This window comes from Silene latifolia, chromosome 8 (genome assembly GCF_048544455.1).
Source record: "Silene latifolia isolate original U9 population chromosome 8, ASM4854445v1, whole genome shotgun sequence".
NCBI lineage: Eukaryota > Viridiplantae > Streptophyta > Magnoliopsida > Caryophyllales > Caryophyllaceae > Silene > Silene latifolia.
This window is the reverse complement of record NC_133533.1, coordinates 108,385,583-108,412,977: the sequence shown is the minus strand read 5'-3', so window position 1 is coordinate 108,412,977 and position 27,395 is coordinate 108,385,583. Positions and strand designations below refer to the sequence as shown.

The 27,395-nt window shown below is 37.6% G+C and overlaps 2 protein-coding genes across 2 annotated transcripts; one reads left to right on the top strand and one right to left on the bottom strand.

The window, feature by feature from the left end:
• Positions 1–3,034: 3,034 nt before the first annotated feature.
• Positions 3,035–21,392, bottom strand: LOC141597250 (uncharacterized). Its single transcript, XM_074417628.1, has 22 exons — positions 20,284–21,392; positions 19,247–19,362; positions 18,431–18,639; positions 17,003–17,122; positions 15,819–15,947; positions 15,581–15,706; positions 14,698–14,753; positions 14,504–14,600; positions 14,010–14,127; positions 13,471–13,680; positions 11,849–12,176; positions 10,965–11,058; positions 10,267–10,375; positions 9,747–10,018; positions 9,516–9,643; positions 8,717–8,951; positions 8,103–8,291; positions 7,739–8,019; positions 5,187–5,367; positions 4,788–5,030; positions 3,732–3,817; positions 3,035–3,648 (listed from the first exon to the last, which is right to left on the bottom strand). Exons 1-22 carry the CDS (start codon positions 21,084–21,086, stop codon positions 3,501–3,503), a joined length of 4,278 nt encoding a protein of 1,425 aa, XP_074273729.1. The 5' UTR covers positions 21,087–21,392; the 3' UTR covers positions 3,035–3,500.
• A 1,559-nt stretch (positions 21,393–22,951) lies between these two features.
• On the top strand, positions 22,952–23,938 carry LOC141595703 (zinc finger BED domain-containing protein DAYSLEEPER-like). The gene has a single exon (XM_074415668.1). The coding sequence runs from the start codon at positions 22,952–22,954 to the stop codon at positions 23,936–23,938; it is 987 nt and encodes a 328-aa protein (XP_074271769.1).
• The last annotated feature ends 3,457 nt before the right edge of the window (positions 23,939–27,395 follow it).

The window sequence follows — 27,395 nt, the reverse complement described above, 5'->3', positions numbered from 1 at the left end:
TCTGGAAGAGCTCTATTGCAATTTCACGAGGCAATCCACACCGATGTAATGAAAGTGAAGGGCCTATGACAATGACGGAACGACCGGAATAATCGACCCGTTTACCAAGTAAAGTCTCGCGAAATTGTCCCTCTTTACCTTCAATTACATCCTAAAATGACTTGTAAACTTTATTATGACCGTCCCTCATTGGTTGCCCGCGAATTCCATTATCAAGAAGTGTATCCACGGCTTCTTGTACCAATTTCTCTTGACACATTACTAATTCTCCGGGCGTAGATCTACTTGTTAAGATGATATGAGTACCATAAGACAACGTTTTTTTAGACAAACGTGTACTATTTTATATAGACTATAAAAAGAAGCTTACGTAGTATTCAGTTACAACAACAAAAATTATAATACAAACGTAGGGGGTTTAGATACCCCTAAACTACTCGAAATCGAACTAACGAAGCTAAAATTACAAGCGAAATTAATTGAAACTGAAATACGACATTTCTTAAAGGGTGGATGATAATAGTCCTCGAACTGGAGAAGGTCGGCTTCCTTTCTTTTAGACCTTTTAACCGCAACTGCATCATCTGTGTACCTGCAAAAAAAAGGTAATATGTCAACAGAAACCGGTGATCTCTTTATCGCATTAGCACCAGACCTAACCATTCGACCCCGACGAATGGAATGCTCCCCCTTGCGACAACACTTTGTGCTCGAGTTCTCTTTGACTGCAACAAATTCAAACTGAACCATGGAAACCTTGCTAACTAAAGCGGAATCAGACGAAAGCCGTTTCTTTTTGACAATATGCAAAACAGCCTCCTCATGACCCAACTCATCATGCTCAAACCCCAAATGAGAATGTTGATGGCGCTCTTCATGTGAAGGATCGGGAATGGGAACTGCTGCTTCCCTTGAAATTACTTCATGGGGAGTTCCCGTCGAAATAAGATTTGTAGCGGTGAGGGGACGAACCCTCAAGGATGACAAAGATCTTGGATGGAAAAAAAGGATATCTCTCCCGAGTAACAAATTCTCATAGGCTTGGGACGACAAAAGCAAATTATTTTTAGGATGTTTTTTGTTGGAGAAGGAGTATTTTTCATATCTTGAGGTAAAAGTGTTGGAGGGATTCCACTCATCCTTAACTGGCAAAGCCGGATAAGCCGCATTAAGGCTTTCAGAATCCAAAATAAAGTCGGAACCAGTGGTAGCAATCAACTTTTCAGAGTCCATAATAATGTCACAACCAGTCGCCTTAGGGCTTTCAGAATCAGTAGTAATAACAGAACTAGTTGAAATTGCAGCACAAGAAGGAGAAACATCATCCATAACTAAAGGGACTCTACTACAAGACGCTTCATCCAAGTCAACAGGGATTTCAAATTTACCAACTACATCATCAGGTAACAAAGGTTTCTTACCTTTCTTGTCTGGGCCTAAAGGGTAAAAAGGATATGCGACTCGTTTCTTTTTACCATCAAAAACTAAAAAGTCAGCCACATAATGGAGTTCCCGATTAACGTCATTGTTATGCGGTTTAAATTTCACAGCATGTTTAAAGTCATCAAGAGCCTCGTTGAGACGATTCAAATTCTTACAAGTCAGGCCTCTACGATACATGGCCTTAACATTGGTCGGATCAAAAGATAAGACAAAGTGCAGTAACAACAAACTCGATTATATTGGGACAACTTCAATTCACAAACTGCTAAATTTAAGGCAAGGGAGAGGCAGAGGGAAGTGGCTATGGGCTGGTCATGCGCAGGTGGAAAGCCAAGGAAACATACGAGTTTAAGGGCTTGAGTGTAGTGACGAGCAGTCAAAACGAAATTCCCTTCCCTGAAAAGGGAGTTACCCCTATCTTTCACCAAATGGACATTGGAGATGGATGGAACCCCCAATTCCATAACCAATTTAGCAAGGTCATCATCATCGACACCATTATCGTCCACCACAAACAAATCACAAAGATTAAAAAGCAAGAACTGATAATCCATCTAAGAAAGCCACTAATTATATCCTGGATTTTACCAAAAACAAAAATAAAGAAGACTGGAAATCTTGTAAAACCCAGGGAAAGGCCGACATCAACTCACAAACAAAGAGGAAAAACAAAGGAGGAACTAGTATTAACAGACGATTAAACTAAGATCAAAGCAGGATAAAAATATAAGAGAAAACCTAAGAGATAAGTAAAAGCATGGGAAGTTTAAAGACCGCCGGAGATCGACCTCAATTACCGACTGAACGAACAACCCAGGCAGTGATGAGCGGTGATTAGGTTTGATTTATTGAGAACACAAAAATTTCGGAGAAACGGTCTCTCGATAGTGTTATTGAGAGACCTCTCACATGATGGGGTGAGGGGCCCACTGAATTTTTTTCCCTATTATGTCTCCCACTAAATTAGTGAGAGACGGTATCTCAATTCTCGTGAGACCTACTGGATAGAGAATTACGAAAGGTAGAGAGAGGGGGGAGGGGGATTTTCTCTCTCTACCGTCTTTTTCCTCATAAGACAACGTTACGCAAAGCATTGGAAGTGAATCACTTATAAGTAAAGGTGGCAGTTTGGGCCGCGCCCAGCCTACTGTTGGCCGTCTTTCCAAGGTGAAGGCCTGTGTGGCCGCCTCCCATCTCAGCCCGGCAAAGCCCCACAACCGAGCCAGTACAGGGCCAAACTTCACCACCAAGCCTGCCATAAAGAAGAAAATTGGTTTTTTTGTTCTGGGCTGGTCCTGGGTCTACTGGGGCTGGCTCGGCCCAGCAAGATGGCCACCTCTGCTAGTAGTGATTACCAACCAATGTGATCACTGAACAAGATTAATTAGCGAACGCAAGCCAAAAAAAAAAATTCCAGAAATTGATAAAACAAAACAATTATTAACGAACGCAAGCCAGCTACTATTTAGGGACGATATCGTAACATCTAGGATCATATCATCGAGCATCGTAATTTTCTTCAGGAATTGCTTACCTATAAAACAAGCACGAGACGATTACAAAGCATAAAATATCAAGGAGGGATAAATCATAGCTGGTCAAGTCATCAAATGGTGACGACCTGATTTGAGATCCATTAGCATAAAAATCGCTATTGTGTCTCCCATTACAGCAAAGGCAAATGAAATCGAGCAAACAATTACACTCTTGTTCTGCTTTCTGTACAAGAAGTTATTTACAGCACATCCATGTAAAAATGCAGTTGTGCACTGAACTTTCTAAAGAATGTCGACCCCCTCCCTCCTTTCGCACAATTAATAACCTAACTAATGTATAAATACTCTCAAAATGCACATGTTGGCAATAACGAACAATGTCCAAAAGTTGAGGTGGCTTCCGCTTGGTATGCACTCCGAGCTATGTTACTTCGACTTGCCACATATCAGGAATGTCGCATGTCAGACAAGACACGTCTCTTCATTGTAGACCAAAAATATGGGTGTTTTCACAGCAAATCGAGTTTTGAGTGACATGGACTCCTAAAGATAACAGACATGCTAAGACTGCCATAGTAAATCAGGGTCTTCGCTGTATAAGGTCAAATCTGAAATCTCTTGGTTGGCTATATGATAATCAATAACTCGGGACTCGAGAAGCTTGCATAAAAGTAAACTAGAAGGTAGCAACCACCATTCATTTTCCTCCCTGCAAGCCTCAATACTGTTAAAAACGGCATATACAAATACAGTGACAACTTAAGTAAACCTCAATACCACAATTTTACTTGCCTGCTGAAATTCAAGGAATGTATGCCCGTGGGTTTGTTGCTCCTTTGAATTTTGTAATAAACACATCCGGAAATCAATGCAATTACCTACAATTAATGGCCAAGAATCCTAATTCAGAAAAGATATGATCACTTCCAAATGAACACGTGAATTGCAAGTAAAACCTAACTGTCTAGACTTGACGAAATGCGATATTTCAACCACAATATACTGATAATAGTGACCATGTGAGCCTAGGTAGATGAAACGGCTCTTTTTTATACTGAGACAATCACTTTGGTGTCCCGACATTCGAACTTAGTCCACTTTGGTGCCCGGAAATAATGTCTCGCCTCGGTGACCTAGGTTATAAACATAGTAGAATTTATCTGAATATTAAAGTGCAAAAATCAACATTAAATAATAAGGTGAATTTTCAGAAACATCAACATTATATAAGGAATTGTGATAAAACAAAATCTTGGTTTTGTTACACCCTTATACAATTAGACCGCGATTGAGCCAGGATAAATTATTAAGAGGGATAAACAGAAAAAATTGAAATTTCATATTCCTCCCTTCCCATTCATACATATTCCTTATTTGGATATTTCAATCAATTCTATACCTTTCAATATCTAGGTGATTTCTCTTCATAAAAGACTCAAGTACTCTTACTGTGCTTATTTGGTGGGAGAAGTGAAAGGGTGCCCACTTATACTCTTAACCTAAAACATTGTGCAAAAAACATATTTATAGAATTGAATGTAATGGAGGAGTAGATTTCATTGCTTGTGGGACGGCAGCCACTACTAGCCCCCCCTCGCTCCATTAACTCCAAAATGTTTACCAACGTGGAAAATCTTCCTAGATGAAATGACTATTCAACCGTAAAAACTTTGACTTGTTTACATTCCATGAACTGGCGATACACACTAAACAACAGCAAGAACGCTGACATGAGCCCTTCAAAGGAAAATGTTGCTAGGATAAGGTCAAACAAATAAAAAAGGTAGCAAGCTAAACATAAGAGGGTGAACACCAAATTCCATACAGAGAAGGGAAGTGCATATATACCACATTGATCAAGGATGTGATGTTCCAAAGACCATGAATGCGAGCAAGACCCGCAGATTTTCCGGGGCCCCTGCTAAACAATGCATTTATACCGGCTGGAAATGGAAGAAATATTCCAAGGGGTAGGATAAATAGGACCAAGAAAAAGACCAAAAGTGATGTAGAATATAGCTCAATTAGTGTCAGCAAGACAAGGCTAAAGTCTCCCAATAATAAAATAGAAAGGGCGAGTCCGATCAAATCCTGCACCAATCACATAAGAATATAAGAAGTTTATCGAACAAACAAAACAACGTAAAATGTTCAGATTATTGGTAGAATATATGAACATCCTGATATACCAAGTATTTCTCACAATGCACTCCAATTGCAAAAAAAAGCATCGGAACTTGGCAGTACCTGATGACCAACTGGCTTGGTGTTACGTAATATGAAGTTCATCAGACGATAAAAAATGTTATTTCCGTCTTCAAGCATGTGCATGCAGTTGTCTGGTTGGAGAATGAACCCAGATATCTTCCTATTCGTCAAAATTTGTTCATTGTCTACTGGATGGTCCAGCTGCTTACCTCTAGGAATCCTGCAGTTCCAAAAAATATTATTCAGACCATCAACATGCCACAAAGAATGCAAGACAAATTTGTTAAAGCAAAATACAAATTTGGATTTCTCTCTACATCTAATTTCGATACCCGTTTTGTTGGAAGCCCAGGAGAATAGGAGATAGACTATGCTTTGGCTTTGGTGTAACGGAATAAACCAAAAAGGCTTAGTTTTAAAAAGCACACCTCAGGTGCGCTTAAGCCCAAGTCTTAGTGAGGCGCGAGCCAAAACGCCTGGATTAGCCTTAAGTGCGCCTTATAGACAAGGGCACATCCATCGAGGCGCAAATATTTTTTTCTCCTCGTCCTTTTGTTATGCCCATCTCTTCAATAATCCTTAAGGTTTACTCCTTTACACGTAAACCCTCTTTAGAATCCGAAAAAAAAAAAAAAAAAAAAAAAAAAGAGAAATACAGCATAAAAACATCACTTTTATTTGTAATAACTGTGCGCCTCTCTATAAGGCGCACACCTTCGCCTCACGGCTTACTCTTTGTTTCCTCCGACCTTAGGCACCTAGCACCTCACACCTTTTTAAAACCATGATTGCTTATGAAACTACAAAGCAGCAAGTTTGCATTAGGGTAGAATAATTGTCATTGTTTGCTTTTGGAATAGTTGACTAATACTCCTGAGAGTTGTATTCCTAAATTTTTCTGATCACAAATCAGAAGAGAAACCTTCATAGCAATACACCGCCCATCTCAGCACGACCAAATCTACTAGTTTCAGGCTTTCAGCAGTAAACAAACTTGCATACTGTGATGCTCAGACTCTTCACCTGACCCTGAGGATCCGGTGGACAGGATCCGGACATGGATCCTTGACGGATCCTTCTATGAGAAATCGGTGTGAGAGTGTTTTGTTTTTAACCTCTGTTTTGTACAGCAGCTCTATATCAAGAGTGATCTTGACATGAATTTAATGCTGTAATAAAGTCTTCATTCATGTTAAACATGAAGAAACTACTTTTCCTTTCTTTTCTTTATATTTTCTTAACTAATAATCAATTTTTTCAGGAAAAAAAAAAAAAAAAATTAGCCGAGTCCAAATTTAAATTTGGATCCTCGTATCCGAGTCCTTGTTTTTGAGATTTCAAGGATCCGACACTCGGATCCGTACCCGTGTCGGATCCTCGTATCCAAGTCCGGGCATCACAGCGAGTTGCATACATGTAGAGCAACTTAAAAGGTATGGCCAGGCTAAACCAAGTCATCTTCTCTGTGATATTACTCCATAGTCCATAGTTCTTTCAAATTTAGTGGAGCCAAAGATTTAGGCGTTGTTTGGTAAACGGCATATTGGCCAATTTTTAGCATATTCAAGGGTTTTAGCATGTTTGACCAATCAATATGCTAATTTTAGTGTTTGGTAAACAGCATATTGAAATAGCATATTTGGGGTCAATATGCTGTTTTACAATATGCTGTTTTACAATAGCATATTGGTTAGCATATTGTAAAATAGGAAATTTTACTCTATTTTACAAAGAAAGTTAACAATCTACTAATCGTAATCTGCTAATTACCAAACACTCAAATTAATTCTGCTAATTATAATATGCTAGTCAAACCTTCTGATAAAATCTGCCATTTATAATCTGCTATTGCAATATGCTTATGCTGAAATTAATCCGCTGTTTACCAAACAGGGCCTTAGTATTCTTTGGTTCTAGAAGATTTACTATTCTTTGGTTCGAGATTACGATGGAATAAAGCAAAGTGGTTTGCTAAACTGGTTACGCCTCTTTTTTATTAATATCAATCATTCGATGAAACATGCAATATCCATTACAAGTTGTCAAGAAACATGCTATTGATTTGTTAATAATAGATAAGTCTGCGTACATCCGATACATGTTACCACGCTATGAGTGGGAACCGTAGTGATACTTGGGTGAAGTTTTATTGTAATGACACTTGGTTGGCGTAAAGGGACCAATAGAGGCAATTTTGATGTTGGATGGGTTTGAACCCAACTCATGAGTACCACCACCCATTGACTTTATGACCTCAGGGCTTAGCTAGTCAACATCTTCTTTATTATAGGATCCGTTGTGGTACTGAGGTGAAGTTGTTATTGTAATATTGTAATGACACTTGGTTAGCGTAAAGGACCAATAGGGGAAATTTTGATGTGATGGGTTTGAACCCAACCCATGAGAACCACCAACCATTGACTTTACCACCTTAGGCCTTAGCTAGTCAACATCTTCTTTACATATAGGTTTTGGGGATGTTGAAGTGACGATCAACAAGAAAGAAACAAACTTGCATCAGAACTTTCAAATTCACATATGTATTGTATATCTCAGTACTGATACTATAACTTGCGAATAGGAAATGTTACCTTGTTGATGGTTTTGGAGCTGGGTATCCATTGAGACTACCATTAGGGACCTGCATTCTAGCTTGGCTCACGACAAGCCCAAACTGAGAATAAGCATCAGCAGTCTGCTGAAACCAAGCCAGATCAACTCTCAAGCCATGTCTACCAAGGGCTGGGTTTGCAATGGTTTCAAGCCATTCGACAATGAATTTAAAAGTCATCTTTAGTTGACCACGTCGAACCAAACGCAGTTGAGCATTGAGAGAAGCTACAAATCGATACCATAGTGTGGATGGAACAGACTGAAATAATAGCAAAGACATTACACTCTTAAAGCATTTACAAAAGATATAGTTTCAGAGTATGCAAAGGTAATTAATATCACCTGGCTTATAAGGCTTGTTAGCACATTATCATTGTGAAGAGAGAACGGAGCCATATAACTCCCATCACCTCCAAAAATTAGTGTCAAGGGTAAGCGTTGTTGTAGACAAGAAGGAAGATCAGACCGTTTCTCATCTCCGCCTAAGTAGAAATCCAGGAATGCTAGCATCAAATCTGAGGTGGCAGATAGCTGTTCCAGTACATCAAGTCAATTTCATTTTTGAACAGATTGTATGTAAGTGATTTAACTACACACTATGTTACTCCGGACTCGTAATATTACCCGGAGTACCCGTGTCTCACTCTCACATCAGACACGGGATATGGGTATGAGGTATGACTCTTGAATAATTTACTTAAACCCAAAACATGAGGATTTTGCATAAAATTGCAGCGGTCCACACTTGAATACACTCCCATGCCGGTAGCCCAATTTCCAATCGAGTCAGAGTGGCTATACATATTCCTGCTGAAGTGCATTGAGGAAATGCTATTGTATACTTCCCTCCCTTTAAGATAAGACTGTTTTTGTAAGACCCGTGATGAAAAACAGAACGCTTGTCAATTACTTCACAAGCATTTAGAATCTTTTGAGACATTTGGAGTTTCAATTACCTTAAGCCCTTCATAAAGAGCACGGGAGCGACAGGACCGCAAACATGAATGATCATATTCTGAACGGACAAACTCCCGCAGTCGCTGCAATTTCTTCCTTCTTCGCCACTGCAACCATGACCATGCTAGTGGATATGCCATTAGAGAGAGAATGCCGTACACAGACCCTTCCCACCACTGATAAGAAGCTACACCATTGATCTCATCAACAAAGCGGATAAATGCGTCTTCATACCTGCAAATTGAACAGTTGAACTTCTATGATTCCACAATAAATAAATAACTAAACCAATCCAGCTGATCAATGGGATGTCAGGAATATATATTTTCATTAAAGAAATGAAACAAACAATAATAACCATCATGCCATAGCCACAGAAGAAAAAATCTTTATGGAACAGTACACTTTGAATGTAAAGCAAGAACAGCAAATGAATAATCAAAATTATTGTTTTATTTGATCTCTAAAATATGAAGTGGGAGGTGATGATGGTTATGGGTGTTTGTGGATAAAATGGGTGCTTAGTGCTTGAGGGGGTAAAGGAAATGGGTATTCTTGGGAGGGTGTGGGGAATGGATGTAGAGGAGTTTGGGGGAATGGGGAGTTGGAGAAGGGGAAGGGAATGAGAAACTAGGTGAAACAAACATAAAAAAAGGTAATGCTTGCATTTTAATCCCTTACCCTTTCATAAAAAGCCCATACCAAATGCCCCCTAAATGTGAAAGTGTATATACTTACTACAGAATGATACACACAGAAAATAGGTATACATCAACACGAAATCGAGTAAAACCATACACTATCTCTACCACTTGATCAGGAGGTGAATGAGGTAGATGCCATGGGTCACTGAACGTATTTGGACCAAGAAAATACATTCTATGAACATGGCTTTGTGTTTCCTCATTTCTGTTTGTCTCCATCACCTGAAACACAAGGATTGTTAACATTTGGTCAGACACAACATGAAAATTCTGCTGAAATCTAGCATAAAACAAAGTTCCACCACTATAGGTGTCAACGGTCAACCTCATTCAAGGACTCGAGGAAGGGAAATGAATGGTCTAACTGTGTGCGTCGCCGAGGTGGTAATAAACCTGGCGGTTCATCACCTGAAGCAAATTTCATCCTTGCAACACTGAGAAACAAAGCCAAGAGTACGAGGAGGCTCAAGAGGGAAAAGCCAAACCACCAAGGCCCACCAAAGGCATACATTAACTCCTCCAATGTTGTCCAACAATATGGCAAGTGATACCTGTCTGATATGCACTTGTAAGGGCAGGGAGTTTCAGTAACACCGCCTGTTATACATAATAATCGAACAGGAGGGAATGTTATAAGCTTCTTATCTGAAATCTTATTAGTAACTAAAAGCAGACAACTGTTAAACCCAAAAAAAAAAAGAAAAAAAAAAAAAAAAAACATTCCCAAGATTCTCTGCCGCACAAAATGACCTCGAATATTAAATGTGGCAGAAAAGTCACATTTAAGGTAAAATGTACCTCGATTATTAAAATGCCAGAAAAGTCACATTCAGGGTAAAATGTACCTCTGACGCCAATAAATATGCCACGGCCTGGGAGATCATTTGCAGGGCACTTACGACAAAGGCCTGTATCAGATCCAGAAATATTTTTGAATGTGCCAACAGGACATTCCTGCAAATAATAACGTTCCAGAGAGTAAAAATTGAGATACAATGAAGAAAAGTTCTAAACATTCCCTAATAGCTAGCTAATACCATCAAGTTTAGATATTTCACAGGCTAAGTAAGTGCATGCAGTAGCTAACATTAGTAAGTACAATTCTAAGACTTTCTCAAGAATCGTGATGACCGAAAAGATTCGTCAACAAGGAACATTATAACCAAAGCCTCAATTCCTATAGAATTCTGGATAAGCTAACATGAACCTAAGTAAACGATTGTAAGAATGGAGAAGTAAATAAAGGAAGAGAGGAGAAAAGAGAAACTAAACTGAAAAGGGAAATTTGAGATATACATATGGTGAAACATCATACAAATTCAAGTTAGACGTCTACATGAATGCTAACTACTTCTTCACTCTGCATACTTTCATCAGTGCCAACTGCCAAGTAGTCCCTATGTCACTCTTAAGGTCACAATCCACCTTACCCACACCCTCAGTTGGAAAAAAAAAGCTTCAATTAAGTTCCCTTAGAGAAACGTTCCAAAATAATGCTAGAGGCAACAAAGAAATCGCATCAAAAGGAAAACAGAAAACCTACCTCACAAAAGATCCCATGTAGCCCGACCGGGCATGCCTTTCCAGTGATAGTTCCTCCTTCTCCAGAATGCCCTGGACTTCTGCCTGATCCACCCCTATCATAAATAAAAGGCAGACAAAATGGTGAAAATTTACTCGCTAGTCAACCATAGTCCTAGAAACTTCGGATATTTTTCTTTCTGAAAGTACCACCACCGACAAAAACTAAAAGGGCACAAGATTGTAATCGTTCCCCGTTGCTACAAATTACATAGTGGCCCTATCCTGTTGATATAGGCAGCACTAGCAACATAACATAACTTTGCAAAGAAACAAAATTCACATAATTTGAGTAACAATACAAACACTAAATGCATAAGCCTTTAAAGAAACTATACCCATCCACAAAGAAACTAAAATGAATAACTTGCCCCAATAAGGAATGGTAAAAAAAACCTCAGTTCCCAAGTTTAAATACTCTATTTTAACTACCTAAGCAATTTGTAGAAAACCTTTGTGCTTGGTCATAAGCAAGATAGTCACTCCCCGCCCCACTATAATGTTCCTATTACTTTTGGGCACAATATATTTAAGGGAAAACGAAAATGTGGTTCTTATTTAAGGAAGGATGTGAGTGATGGGGTAATATTAGCCACACATTTTGTGTCAAAAAGGAAAGAGGAACATCTTAGTGGAACAGCCGAAAATGGAAAGCAGGATGGTCATAGTGAAAAGGAGGGAGTACTTCTCTAGACAGCCAAACAGGGGAAACCGGGAAAGGATTAACATAAATTGAATATTTCCGTAATTTATAAAAAAAACCATGAAAAGGGAATAGTAGTTGGAAACATTTAGATCAAAGACCAGTAACAGAAAAAGGTATTTGCTCATATGGTTGAAACTAACCGAACAAGGATATTCCCGAAGACACTAGCTATAGGGTGGTACTCATCCCCAACAGGAATATCTGCCCACTGAAAATGAATCCGCCCTCCACCACCGCTACCACCATATGGACTTCCAGTCCCGCCGACAGCAGAAAGAGCAGAAGAACTCTCAAGCGCTAAATATTGAACAAACATTAGGATGGTTCCACCAGAACCACCTCCTGGTCCAATGTTTGAAAACATTCCAATGTCTTGCTTCCTGATCCGGTCATCATAACTGTCTCCATCAGCATTTATTAAGCCATAAATTGACAAAGTTGGCAACGAGTGCTCCAGCGAACCCATTACTGTGAAGACCAATAAGAAAATAATGGGAGGGGCAACATAAAAGTAGGCAATCAGTGATATAACTGATAGACCATCAGAAAGTGAAGAAAAACAATTAAAACATATTAAATGAATAATTTTCAAAGGATAGATTTGAAAATTTTGGACAAGTCTACAGCAATCAAAGTGGAGATAGATTTTCACAGGCTTCGAACAACCTCAAGGCATATAGATGCATCATCAAAGAATTTTAAAGTCCATATTCAGTAAATCACATACGTCCATGTTATCCTTTTTTCCGTATAAATAGTAGAGATTTCACCAGGCTTAAAAAATCACAATTAATAACATGAGACAAATTACAAAAAACAGTACCACCATGGCACCACTAAACAGTTTCAGACCTGCATAATTGATAATTTGACAGCAAAGTGCAGATACATGTCTGGAAAAAAATGGATACAACCAACATTTAAAGGGTAGTGAACTGTGAAACCATATATGACTGGGATTAGAGAGATCACAAAGAAGCCAAAGAGTGTTAAATACTATTACTACAGCGAAATAAATCAATAATACAACAACAACAACATTACCCCAGTGCCTCAATGGCTCCCGCAAATTGTGGGGTAAGGGGTGGTCGGATGTACGCAGCCTTACCCTTGTGTTAAAAACACAAAGAGGTTGTTTCCGAATGACACATAATGAAAATTGCATCGAGAACTGCATCGAAGGACCGCTACTTCACAAAAGAAAGAAGCGCAGCCACTTTAGTGAGCCATTTTGATTTATTCCATTATAATCCATAACCAAAGAGTAATGAGTCTTTGGCTCCATTGGAAATATGGAAAGGAAATAAATCAATAATAAAGCTTAAAAATCTGAAGCTTTTTTTATCAGCTTATAAGGAGAAAACACTCACGGCCTTTCTAAATGCACAAACAAATAATCAAGCAACCTAACTGAATATATTTGATCTCATGCACTAGATACAGTTTTAAATACCGGACACGACAGTAGTACGCGGCCGAGTTATAAACATTTGGAGTTTACCACGTCCGTGTTTTAAGGCGATATTGACCGCATTTAGTGAGATTAGGGAAATACAATCGATACTGTTTGACAGCCACCAAGATTTAATACTATGACTAGACAAGAATATCAAAATGGTCTGCCTATGCTGCAAGATTTAAAATCCAAGACTAAGAAGCCACATTGCTACTACAGCCTTCCATGAAACAAATGAGATTAGGAAAGAAGAGGTGTAAAAAATGAACGACGACAGCATGAAAAGGTCTTGAAAGCAAGTCTTACCAATGATACCACCACCAGCAGCCGATCCAGCTAAGCTTGTATTACCACTACCACTACCAAGTTCACATGGCAAATCAGCGTCACCATATGAACCACCACCATTGGCAAATTTACCATCATAGTACCCATCTCCACCTTTGCCACCATGTCCTCCACCCCCACCAAGTCCATTGCTGGAAAGGTCTCCTCGACCCACGCCGCCAACACAGCCTACACATATAGAGCCCTGACATCATCAAACTGCCCTGGTATACATGCAAATCATTCATGGAGATAAGGGAGGAGGGTGTCAAATAATGTACAAGGTGAAGAACTAATTTCTTGTTCTATCAGTGAATCACAGTGGCCGGGCAAAATACTCTAACAACCATTTTCTTAACAATCGAAGGAACTAAGGAAGTACAGTATTTTGAAATTTGGATCTCTCTATGAAGATAGAACAGGCTATTACCACTCATGCATATTTCTTCAGTGCAGCTTTCTTATCTAGTTGACAATTTGCATAGAAATTTGACACATGAAAGAAGCAAAAAGCATACCTAAACCGGATGCAGTAACCACTCCCGTTGGTAGGATAACTACGGATCTGACCCAGTGAAAATGAACAACAGATCCTTCAACAAAACCCCCAACTCTGACATCTTCAACGCGACAAACCTGCATGAATAACCTATGTCGAAGTTATCGGGGTTTGGCAGAAGTTCCATCATAAAACGCCAACTTCAAGATGAAATTACTATCAGTTTATTAGCACCACCAGACTATCCCAATTCCCAATATCTCTGCCGTGAGGTAATCTTCTACAGCAGCAGTAGCACTTGTTAATGTGAGCAACTGAGCATGGCCTTAACAAAATAGAGATCCCTCCAGATATTTGCCTTTATAACTACAATGACCTTCTAAACGAGAAAATCAAGCCAACTACTAACAAACAAGGCCAACAAACATCTGAAGGAAGGTGGAAAAAAGCTAGTGGGTAATAGACAAAAAATGCTACATTTGCCACTCTCAGTTTATCACACAAAAAACATACCTGGAGGGTGAAAGGTAGAGTAGAATTCACGTTACAATCTTCAGGCGGATGAAGAATTTCGACCGGGCATTTTCGGTCACAGTAGAGGTGAGGTGTGCTGAAAAAATTTCAAAATAACGTGTGGTGAAAAGGTAATGCCAGAAATCTTAAGGTTACAGCAGATACAAATACATACATATATAAAATTAACTTACACAAGATGTGTGCTTGCATTTTCCAAAGGGCCTCGTAAAACTGATTCTTCCCCAACCTTCATATGCAAAGGACACATAATACCAAACATCCATGATCAATAATTCAATATCAAGCCAACACACCACATAACTCATTAACATGAACAATGGTCCAAGAGAGGAATGAAAAGGCCTAATTGTTCGAGACACATGAAGGCATTCACAATGGTCAAAAAGGTTTCTTAAAGAACAGCTTATTGATGAGTATGATGACCGCTCCTAATTGTAGAAGCAGGATCTTAATAAAGGAGTTGGTTCACTGTTTCTTTCAATGGAAAAGGCAGGAGTCCATGGTCCCAGCTAAAAAGTTGATTGTTGGGAACTTGGGATTTGAGAATAAGTTTTTAGGACGATAGATATTTTTAGATGATGGATGATGCGTCAATGGTGGGAGTTAGGAAGGAGGTCCTGCCATTGTGGATGTCTAATTCTCTTTGCAATGGTATTTATGACTAGTAGCTCTTTAACCTCCACGAAAAAAAATTGTGTGTCTTTCAACCGTTAACAGCTTATAGTCATAGTGCAGTAACCTTGGTCTTGGAACAGAGGTCAAATACTTCGATACCTCATTAGCAGGTATGCCTCAAACATCTGACTGAAGTGAGGTTAACAAGAGAAGCCAGAATGGTCGCATTTATTGGTAAAGAATGAAACTTTTCTTTTAATTTTTGGACTTTACACAATGGAAACATTTTTAATCATTTTATATTGGTATCCTTTCCAAATCCTTCACTCAATGAGAATCAGAATACTTGTCACAGAAGAGACACCAAAATGCCAACCGCTGATTAAGTCAATAGTAACTTGCATCTCAGTTATCTTCAAGCAAAGTGAAAGAACTTACATGGATACTGGAGAATAATGAAAGAACCAGACGTTGAGCCTCAACTACATTTCCTGGTCCAGACAGATTCATGTATCCTTGTCCATGAAGTCCCAAATTTGCAGTAGAGTGTATTACAGATGATCCCTGGGGAAAAGAAAAGAGACCAAAAATGTTAATGAGCCACCATACTAAAATTTTCAGCGGTTAACAAAAACAGCTATTGAACTATTGAAGAGGGACCCTACAGCTAAATTACCTTTAGAACCAAAAGATTGCTGACTTCAAGTAGGGAAGTAGAAACAATTGGATCAACATTTCCGTCGATCAAAATCTTCGAGTTCAACATTAAGTGCATCTTGACAGTCATGCGTAGAGCTCCATAAACCTGACATGGATGGACGATATTAGTGTCAGGAAAGAATTAAACATATGTAGTTAATTGAAGGAAGATATGGAGATTCCCTACAACAAACACAACAATGTATAACTTGTTGGACAATAGTCACGTTGGCCATTTAACTAATTGATGGCCTTTATGGGACACTGGGATGTGTGGCATAATTTGGTCCACGCTCCACACTAAGCTTGTTCGTAACTAACACTCTAGTCCTTTTTAGCAGCTTCATAGAGTGACATCACCATGATAACATTCCTAGCTTGCTAACCATAGGAACAGAGTTCATTTCTGTAAGTCATAACCTAAAATGAATGTAGAAATAAAAAATATTTCTCACCAAACAAAAATTAAATTTTTTTTTTTTAAAAAAAAAAAGGCAAGTCTGAGTTTTCTATATTACAGTCCCGGCACAAGTGATAATTATTCATAAATTAGGGTTGGCAAAAGCCATTAAGTTGGTTGACTGCCCCAAAAAGATCAGAAAGAGTGAAGCTTAAAAGTCCATGAATATCAAACTGTCGAAGTTTAACTAAATGGACTCGGCAACTGGCTTTCATAGTTCCACACAATCAAACATTTTTCTTTTTCATTTAAATAATAAAAAAATTGACCTCCAAAATTTAATGACCAGCCTAATACTTGAAAAATTCATAAATGCCTTGCATAAGACCACATCAAACAAAATCCAATAACCATTCACGGAAGCAGGACTAGATGATTATAGAACGGCCATTTGCATGTCTAAGTGACCTTTATGAGTATAGACCTCGTCTTCTATAAACATTAAAAGAGCAATACAGAGGACCATGAGTCCATGAATGATGGCAGCGTGACCTCGTCTTCTATTTGCATGTCTAAGTGACCTGCATGCATTTTGTGTTATATTATCTATTGTGGAAGTGGCTCTATATCACTATGTCCTACCCCTTCTTCGTGTAAGGCTTAATCTGATAGAATGTCGATATCAGCCTTCAATAGGCCCTCGCCAAAACTACGGTATCTAGCAATGACACCCATTAAGGAAAGAGGTATTTGACTGTTACCTTAATTTGCGACCCACTCATCAGGAGCTCTTCTGCAATTAATTCAAATGCTGATGTAGCATAATGTGCAAGACCAAAAGTCATAGCAGCACCAGCCGACAAACTTAGCAGTCCTTGAACCTATTAAATTTCCAGAAAATTTTACACTGAATAAATTCAAGATAATATGATCAATCAGCACAAATCAACAATAATGCTTAGTAGCTGGCGGTGAATAAATAGGAATTGATGAGCACATTGGCCAGGATCTCAGAAACAGCAAATAAGTAAGACTGTACGCAAATGTGAATCAGTCTTTTGTGGATTTAAGGTACAACTACAAAGGCATTAATATTTTATGCCATCTTTTGAGTAAACATAATTACTTTAGAGGGATTTTTCTACAGAAACTACCTTATACATATACAATGTTTGTGAAAATAAAAGTCTCCGACATTTATAAACCCAACTTTTATTACTTAAACTTTTCACAAATACTCGTGTAAGGCGGCCTTACACAAGTATATTGTAAAACGGTTATTTTAATAACTACTATTACTCTAATATGGCTCATGATTTTCTTGTAATTTGGATCCATTTTACACAGTTTTTGTGCAAGGATGCCTTACACAAGACCAATTGTAACCTTTTTGGTATTATTACACCGCCATGGCAACATACTTCAATGTTTCGTTGATCTTATGGTAGTTCAGGATAGCCCATGAAAGAAAAGAGAAGATTCATAAAAAGCCCTAACAAATATTTAGAATGTATAATTGTGAAACCTTCACAAAGGTTTCAAAAGTCCAGATAAGATCCTGTTAAGCACAATTGTTCAGACTATTATTTGCTCAAAACAGTATGGCGGATTTATTTTTTATCAACTCTTGAAAGATTCTTACTCCGCCCCAACCCCCTTGGAATCCAATACCCTCTTCCCCATAAGTTTCAAACTTCACTCCTTATTCATACAAACTTAGAGTGAACCATACATACAGTTATCTAAATTCATACCCCATGGTATCACATTTCAATCGATTTCATTCCAACATCATGAAGCAAATGACCCCTACATGGTTTTTGCAATCACTAGATGTATAAGGTAGTCCTCGCCCAATTTGAATTATTATATAGTAATAAGCAATCACAAAATATACCTAGAGTAACAAGTGTAGAGTAACAAGCGTAGAGTACACTTCACTGATAGAAGTATAGAGTACACGTGACTGATAGAAAAACTTGCAGCACTGTTAAATCATGAAGTGAGCTAAACATATCTAGCTTACCATAGAGAAGCCGCATGGAATATTAAACAATTCATATACTCCCAGAGGTAGAGAGACCAATTTGGCAAACGAGAAAGAGAGAGAGACACAAACAGAATAAAAAAACTTGAAAAGCTGTTCACTAAAACATTCATGATGCAAGTGTACTTCTTAAATATGGTACCTGTATACGACTCCAGAGCAAAGGAACAATGGCTTTTGCCTGGTTTTGTATATACACATTCGTCCATAGAGGGTGATTAGGAAATTCCAACAGAAGAGTATTTGTGTCTGTCGATAAATTATAGTTATCAATGATCAACCTTCTAGGTATGGCATCATAAAACGTCCCAGCAGCCCCTGAGTTCTGAGGGCAGCCAAAACTTCTTCCACCTATAAGCGTAAGGGACATGAATTGTATAAAATATCAGTAACAACCTGACATTGTTAAAGATTTTACATAGGTAATTTCGACTGCAGGTATATATTTCATCTGTCAATCCACGTGTCTGACAATAGGATGGCACAGAAAGTCCTTTTGCAATGTCCTATACTCCAGACCAACTTTGTAGTGGAATATGGATTATCACATGATGAAGTAACTAAACTTTAAACATTTTGCAAATCCCAGGTGACGAGCTAAAGAAAATATCCCAAAATTAAATGGAAATGTCTTCAAACAAATTGTCATGTCTACAGCAACAATTATATCATAGTCTCATGAGCTCCTAGTAGTAATAATAGCAACAGAGACATATAAGGTAAAATCAAATTTTGTTGAGTTTACAAAAACTAACTAGTTGCTATGGACGTTCACTGACAAGGCCAGAAAGAATTTTTAAGGTCATTTATCATAACTGGAATCACTCAACTAAAAAAAACATAAGAATAACAAAAAGGTTAACCAGAGTATGATCAATTTGAATTAGATGACAACCTTGAACACCCCTGTCAAAAAAAATCAGAGTAAATTCAACAGAAGGCAAGAAAGGACAATCACCATGAACTAGGAATTCTTGATCATCGTGTCTACTAAAGATACAGATTGAAACTCTTCCGCCGCCGCCGCCACCGAATCCATCACCTCCAGATGCAGATACCCGGCCATTTCCGGTCCTGCGTTTCATGGAGGATATTTACAAGTGCAGGCTATAAATTTTAATTGAACAGCTAGAAACATATTGCACTGACTGATGTCATAAGCTTGTAATGCTCAACCTATCAGATCCCAAAAACAATGGAAGAGAAACTAGCTGATATGCTAATACACATCTCATTAACCGCAGAGAATACATGATTAAATTTGAAATATATCCAAACGCCTCACTTCACTATTTCTCTCGTTCTCATCTATAATACAAATCACATAGCACATATTCGTACAGTGTTCAACTATTCATCCATGTTCATCATAGAGAATGGACTAGCGAGTTAATGAAAACTACAGGAAGGAGCATGAACACTCATGGAGCTTGGCTTATATTCGTAAGCCAACCCCTTCAATGAGTACTTCAGCACCAATCCCTCAATTACTCATCACGCTAATTAGAGGCCTGAAGGTGAGTTTCAAGCTTTTGTACCACCATCCACCAAATAAAAGACTACAATAATCAATGTTGGTGTTGTTACAGAGTTTGTAATCTCAAGGAAGGTCTCGGTTTACTTTGCTTCTACCAAGTTGGTCCTAATAGATACGGACAACAATATTTTAAAAGGCCCATTAAACAATTTTCTATGGAGCCATGAGAAGAAAGGCAGCAGTCCCAGCACATACAAAATTCAAATGCCTAATCATGGAAACCCCTCCTCATAAGGTTAAGTTATGAAAATCACATTTTTTTTATTTCATGCACATTATTTCAACTTCAACCAGTGAGATCCTTCAACCATATATGCTAGGGAAACAGACCACAAAGTCACATAATAAATTACAACTAACAGAGATGATTGCAGTGAACAGTCACAGTAGCAGTTACGTCTAATAAAACATACATCTACACACCTACTAACCAAAAACATGGACCAAACAAAGCATACATTTTAGGAGCCTTGATGAAAATGCTCCCACCGGCTCCTCCTCCACCCTTGGCACCGGCATTGCCACCATCAGCCTCAAGACTCCCACTCAACTCAATTGAATCCGTCAAATTAAACCATATCCTTCCACCACCTTTTCCGCCCAAATCCATATTTATACCGGTGCTCCCACCTCGACTCCCAAAACTCCAAGGCTCGCTCAATTCTGACCACGCATAAGCATCACCACCCCACACATCCTCATCTAACGTAGGACTATCATACAAACAATTAGCCCCTCGCCCTCCATGCCCTCCCCCGGCACCCCCCACCCCTGCGGGCGTCCCAGGAGTGTGTGCCGGAGGTTCTCCCCCCAAGGCACTCACATCAACAACAGAATCCTCGCGTAAAATCGTTTTATTAGCTTTAACCCATAAAGCTCCTGCCTTAATATAAGCATTCCTCCCTAAATGAAATACCCCACTCAAATTAACAGTAATTGAGCAACCACTAATAGGGCAAATTATTCTAACGTCGTCACCGATTAATAAACTACCATTCCCTTCTATATACACATCATTCAAAAACTCTATGTCAGAATTCAACTCACATAAACTATCAAATGATCCAAAACCCCTGAAATCACCCTCGCACGTCGACGAAGGAGGTAACGGCGGGAGTGAAGGTGGTTCCGGTGGTGGCGGAGAATAATCCCCGTGAAACAAATACGAGTTTTCATCCTCAATTATGGAAAATGTGAAATTAGGGTTTATCGCCAAAATGACAATCAAAAAATTAATCAAACCTACACATTTCCCAAGCATTTCCGCAATGTATAATCAGAATCTAATCACATTCACGACGAAAAATCAATTAAAAAAATGTTCGAATTTTGAAATCAGATGATGTTAGAGTGTAAAACCCTAAATTAAATTCTGAGTTTGGGGGAAAAGAGCAATTGCGTGAAAATCACGAATGATGTCAATAAATTAAATTGAGTTGTATACGGTTTGTTGAATTGAATTGAGGTGAGAATTATCTGTCAAAAGTTGTCGTAAAATTAGGGTTTTAGGGATTAAATTGCGTGACGTCAAAAGGGGAAGAGAAAAAAGGGGGGAAATTCCCGCGTTAGTTGAGTATAGTGTAACGGACATGAAGCACGGAGCTGGCACGACGGGTCAAGCACGGCCCGGCCCGGATGTAGCCGTTGGATCCAAGTCTCCAACTATCCAAGAATCCAACGGTTGTTTTATTTTATTCTTATAAATACCCATATTCATTCAATTCATTATCTTCACAAATCAATTCAATCTTTCTACTCATCTACAATATTATTACTCGATATATACAAAATTATTTCTATAAAATAATATAAAAAATATTATACCAAATTATATTACAAAAAAATCTATAAAACTCTTATATAAAAAAATAAAATTGTTCTTACACATGTTAGTTTGGGTTTAGATTACTAATTGTTCAATCCGTCGGCTTCATTTGTTCAATCCATCGGCTTCAATTGTTCAATCCGAAAGCTTTGTTTGCATTTTCTAACTTAACTTTATAATTTATTGCTTAATTTTTGTTTGCATTATTTTATGTAATTAGTTTTATTTACATTTATATATTTGTGTTTTAAATTTTATTAATCATTATGGACTCACAAAACTCCTCGTCTAGTTCAAAAAGGTCATGTCGGGTTAGAAATAATTCGGGATCACAAATACCAAACCATGAACCACAAACGTTGGTTACACCGACATTTAACATAAACCAGTCCACAGGTTTAAATCCTACACACTTTCAAAACATGCAATGCACCGGCCCAACTCCTTTTGATATGGAACAATCGAGTCGACATCAATATATGAACCCTACTAATCTATTTAATTATCCACAAGGTACTATATTTGAAAACCGTCTCATAAGACCGCAAGTGCCTTTTGTCCCTTTTCAACAAGAACCAACTATGCCACAATCACAACAATATTCTTCCGGTGAAGGGTCTTGTACACAATCACAACAATATTCTTCTGGTGAACGGTTTGAACACGCTGAACACCCTGTGTTTCATAAATATGTTAACAAAAATCAACCCAAGCATAACGAAACGAGTAAGCGGGTCGTTAAAAGTAAGGTAATGCTACAATATTGTAATCTAAAACAACAATTAATTTATGAGTTCGCAAATACTACATGTAAATTCAGTATAACTATTGATGGATGGGAATCTAACCGCGATTATTCATATATATGCATTGCGGTTCATTGGTTAGATCGTAATTGGAATTTACAAAAACGAATAATTGAGTTCGCAAAATTAGAATACCCTCATAACGCTACACATATGCATAATATTATCATGACCGGCATTAATGAATTCGGACTTAAATCTAAAATTTTATGTGTTACTTTTGGTAATGTCACGGGTATGATTGATGTGGCTAATATGTTAAAACTTAGTTTAGAACGAGTTTTTTTAGATGGTAAACTGTTACATGTTCCATGTGTTTCTCATGTTATAAACTTATGTATTAAAGATGGTCTTCAAGGCTTTAGACAATATCACGACAAATTTAAACATGTTGTTCTCCACTTAAACTCGGTCAAGTGGAGACGTCAAGAATGGCGAAATTATTGTAAGGAAAAAGGGTTTAAGTATAGAAAATTTCCCCTAGAAAATAACACTATGTGGAATTCTATGCAATTTATGTTGTCGACTTGTATTGAATATAAAGAGCCTCTTACTGCTTTTTGGAACCGGGCGTTTCCTGATAATCTTTTACTTGAAGATGATTGGAACAATATTGAAATGTATGTTGATTTTTTATGTACTTTTATGGATGCAACTAACTCTTTCTGCAATGTATATGAACCTACTTCTCTTAATTTTCTTGGTAATGTTATTCATATTGCCCAACTTTTTAACAAATATCGTGGACTAGATACCTATCTTGGATTTATTTCCGCAATGGAGTCCAAGTGGCTCGAGTATTGGACCGACATTCCTTATGTCTACGTTTTCACTATTATTTTAGATCCTAGATGGAAATTTGAAGGTGCTATATTCTTAGTTAATATTTATAAACAATTAATGTGTTTAAATTTCGATGTAGAAGCGTATAAAGATGAAATTAGAACTGCTTTTTTGACTGTATTTAACCATTATGAGTCTCTTTTCGGTAATATAACTCGTCATTCTTCCCATTTAAATACAGCTAGCAGTAGTGGTGGTGCTTTTCGAGGAACGACCGTTAGCGCTCTTAAGGCTCTAATTAGTCAATTACGACCTAATATAGGACAATCCGCAAAAGCATCTGACTTCGTCGAGTATCATATGTACATTAATTACGATTATATGCGGGCATATACAGATGATGAGGCAAATGTGCTGGATCTTTTGGGTTGGTGGCGACATCAAAGTAAGACTCTTCCCGTGATGTCCGCAATGGCGAAAGACTTCTTAAGCATCCAAGTGTCGTCTGTTGCATCTGAACGTGCTTTCAGTACTGCCAAAAGGGTTTTGGATGACAAACGAACTAGTATGAGATCTGACACCCTCCGAATGTGTATGTGTTATAAGGATTGGATGGATGTCTCGGATAGAAAGCAAGGCGGGGTAGATCCAAAAAGCGCCAATGACACTAACGAATCAAGCACCGAATCAAACCCATAATATATTAGTATAATTTTTTTGTATATTTTTCTTAGTTATTTAATTAAATTAGTATAAATTGTAAATATCTTCATAATTTTAATTGATATTTGAGGTTTTTTTATATAATTTATGACTTATTTAATTGATTTTTTTTAATATATCTATTTACTTACGATTTATTTTTAATTAATTTTAAAATTTCACTTCAACTAAAAAATAAAAATAAACATAACAAAAACAAAAATAGGATATACATTAACCTTGCTTCAATTTAAATTATTTCCTTAAAAAGACTTCAAAAATTTTAAAAAACAATTAAATTACTTACAAAATAAATATTAAATTAAAAACAATTTTTTTTTTTTAAAAAAAATTCATTAGGATAACCCATGCATGGGCAAGCCTGACGGTGTCTCATAGGACGGCACGGGATGGCACGACGGCGGTTGTGCCATGGCACAATTTTGGCTGACGGTCCAAGCATGGACACGACGCGATGATCAGTCATCCGTGCTTGGGCAGTGCCGCCTAGAAGGCCAAGCACGACGCGCTAACACGAGGCCCAACCCGATGCCAACTCTAGTTATAGTCAAAAAAACTAATATGTTTAGTCATGGAGTAACTAATAAGTAGTCTAGATTCCGACAATACATGCACGCTATGTTGCTCGGACTCTTCATTTTACCTCACGTACCCGTATCGGATACTCGACACTCGGACATGGGTGGGACACCTGGACACTTCATTTTAGACCAAAAACATGATTTTTTTTTCATAAAATAGACGAATCTGACACTTGGACACGTACCCATGTCAGATACATCTAACCGAGTCCAAGCAACATAACATGCACAGTAGATAGAGTTTTTTTTAGTATATTACTTATATAATACCTTAAGATAACCTAGGTCGTAACTATCATCATACACTTTGTGAGACGCCCTAAATAATGTGAAGGGCTTGAGTTACGGTTGTTGACTCTTGGTCAATTGGTAAGCACTAACTTATGTAATTTAGCGCCAACGATGAAGGATACGATTTTTACAATCTAAACACAATAATCTTAAAAGATATTGTATATCATGAAAACCAATTACACAACATCACTATATAGTCTACACAAGAGTACTTGTAAATGCTAATTTATAAACTAAGGGATAGATAACTAATTACCTTAATTGAAGGAAGACTTCACCGTGATAATGTACACTAAGATAAAACTAAAATCTAAGATCTAAAGATAAACTAAATTGTACTCCCTCCTAATCGGTCATTTCTTCCCTCTTTTCTTTTTCATGGTAGTTGGATTTTCTTTCTTCTTTCTTTTTTTGGGAAGGTTTGTGTGGTCCAAATTCATTTGTATGTGGGGTAGAGTGTTTTGTATGGTCCAAAATCATTTTCTTATTTCTTGTGCAAAATGGTAGTTGAAGAAATAAGCGACTAGGGGGGAGTAATTGTTTGAGTTGTGTATCCTCGCTCTATGGACAATGCTTCCTTATATAAGAACCCTCAACCGACTATTTGTCTTGCAACTACTTTCTTAGTGGGGAATGGTTAAACAACTGCAGATAATCCGTTATTTCCCTTCCAAACGCTCGTACTGGACTAATATTTGACTTCTGGATCTTCCTTACTTCTTCCAAATACCTGACTGAGCCTATTATTTATTCTTTAGATAAAAGCCCACTTCCTTTTAAACAATAAATTCAGTCGTGAAGATCCTCTGTCCCACTTTTGTGTTCTATTTTGTGTCTCACTCCATATATATCTTGACACATCACTTGTTGCAAATAAAAAATACATAATAAATGTGATAATGTGCCGATGTGTCAAAATGTGTATGAAGTGGCACACGGAACAAGACACCAAATAAGACAAGGGTTCCTTATTGAAATTCAGTACCACTTTTGTGTCTCATTCTGTGTCCAACTCCATACATATTCTGACACACCCCATTTTGTGTCCCACTCCCATTCTGTGTCCCACTCCACTGTGTCAGAATATGTATGGAGTGAGACACAGAATGGGACACCAAATGGGACAGAGGATCCTTACTGTTATTAAAATGAACTCGAACACTTACCTTTTAAACCAAGTATTTCCTAAAATAGATACATTATTCACGGAAAAAAGTAAAGAAAAGGTAAATTATTGAACGAAAAAATCACGCGGTACCCTTGAGATTTGACATTTTGCGCGAAATACCCAATTTTTTGACCCGGAAAACTTTAAGAGGCCATAACTCTTGTTTACGAGCTCAGAAAGTTTCATCGATCATCTTTCCAAGTCCTACGATTTGAAAAAAAAAATGTCGAGTTTGGAACTCGGACCAAGAGATCTGACACTCAAAATTTGTTCAGTAAAAAAAACTTTTGACATACAAACACTCCTACCCACGAGACTCAAATATGACAATTTTTTTTTTCAAATTGTAGTTCTCAAAAATACCGGGTAAATTTTCCGATTATTGAATAAGGACATCCAATTTTAAAGCCACTAACTTAGAATATTGCAAATAATTAGCTGGATCATAGTTTGGATAGTGTCATAGTGAACACAAAATTGAAGCACCATTCGATATTTGTGAGAAAAAATATTAATGATAATGCCAGCGCCTTTCTGCGTCATGTAGCTTCAATATCTCTTATACATTATCAAATCCACGCAATGGTGACTCACCCTTGCGCAAGCCCACAATTCTTTATACTTATACCCAAATTTTCGCTTTAAACGGACACTATCCGTCTAAAATTATAGATGGATAGTATCCCTCTTATAAAGTAAGAGTGAATAGTGCAAGTAGGTGAGAAATGAATACCGTCACAACCCCACTTACCCTTCTACTTGCATTTTTGTGAGAGGGATACTATCCGAGTATCCGTCTACAGCTTTAGACGGATAGTGTTCATTTACAATGAGACGGATTGATATTTATATGCCGAATTCGCCTCAATTATAAATTTATTGTCGATTCGTCTTTTTCAACACAGTTATAGCCGTTTTAAGTATAAATGGATTAAATACTATCCCATCTAACCAAATGGGCCAAGAATTTAATATTCCTTATATATTCTACTTTTATCATTATCTACTCGTATTATTTAACCCATTCCTTAATAAAGCAGATAATTAATATTAATATAAATGAAGTATATTTAATATTTGGATTATTTTTTTACTCTCACAATGAGACAAACTCGAAAAAAAGTCTTAACGAAATCTTATCAAAAACAAAATGTAGTTTATAAGTTATACTGGTAAACCATATAATCATGCAAAATACGGTGTAATTTTCTTTTCTGTACTACTGCAGTGGCGAGTCTAGGATTTTTATTTCGGTGTAGCAAAATATATACTCAAGGTAAAGTGTATAGATAATTAGTGTGAAAGTGGTAAATTTTGGTGTAACAAATCACAAAATTCTAACCGAATTTTTCGCCTTTGGTGTAGCGGCTGCGACGCCGAAGGCATTAGT

What these genes read in the sequence shown, in the direction of transcription:
- LOC141597250 (XM_074417628.1), bottom strand. Translation starts at nt 21,086, where the DNA reads ATGCTTGGGAAATGTGTAGGTTTGATTAATTTTTTGATTGTCATTTTG. An exon ending in TGAGTGGGTCGCAAATTAAG is followed by an intron (nt 15,948 to 17,002) that starts GTAACAGTCAAA and finishes CATCCATGTCAG; the next exon opens with GTTTATGGAGCTCTACGCAT. An exon ending in GATCAAGTGGTAGAGATAGT is followed by an intron (nt 8,952 to 9,515) that starts GTATGGTTTTAC and finishes TTCAATTTGCAG; the next exon opens with GTATGAAGACGCATTTATCC.
- LOC141595703 (XM_074415668.1), top strand. Translation starts at nt 22,952, where the DNA reads ATGTGGAATTCTATGCAATTTATGTTGTCGACTTGTATTGAATATAAA.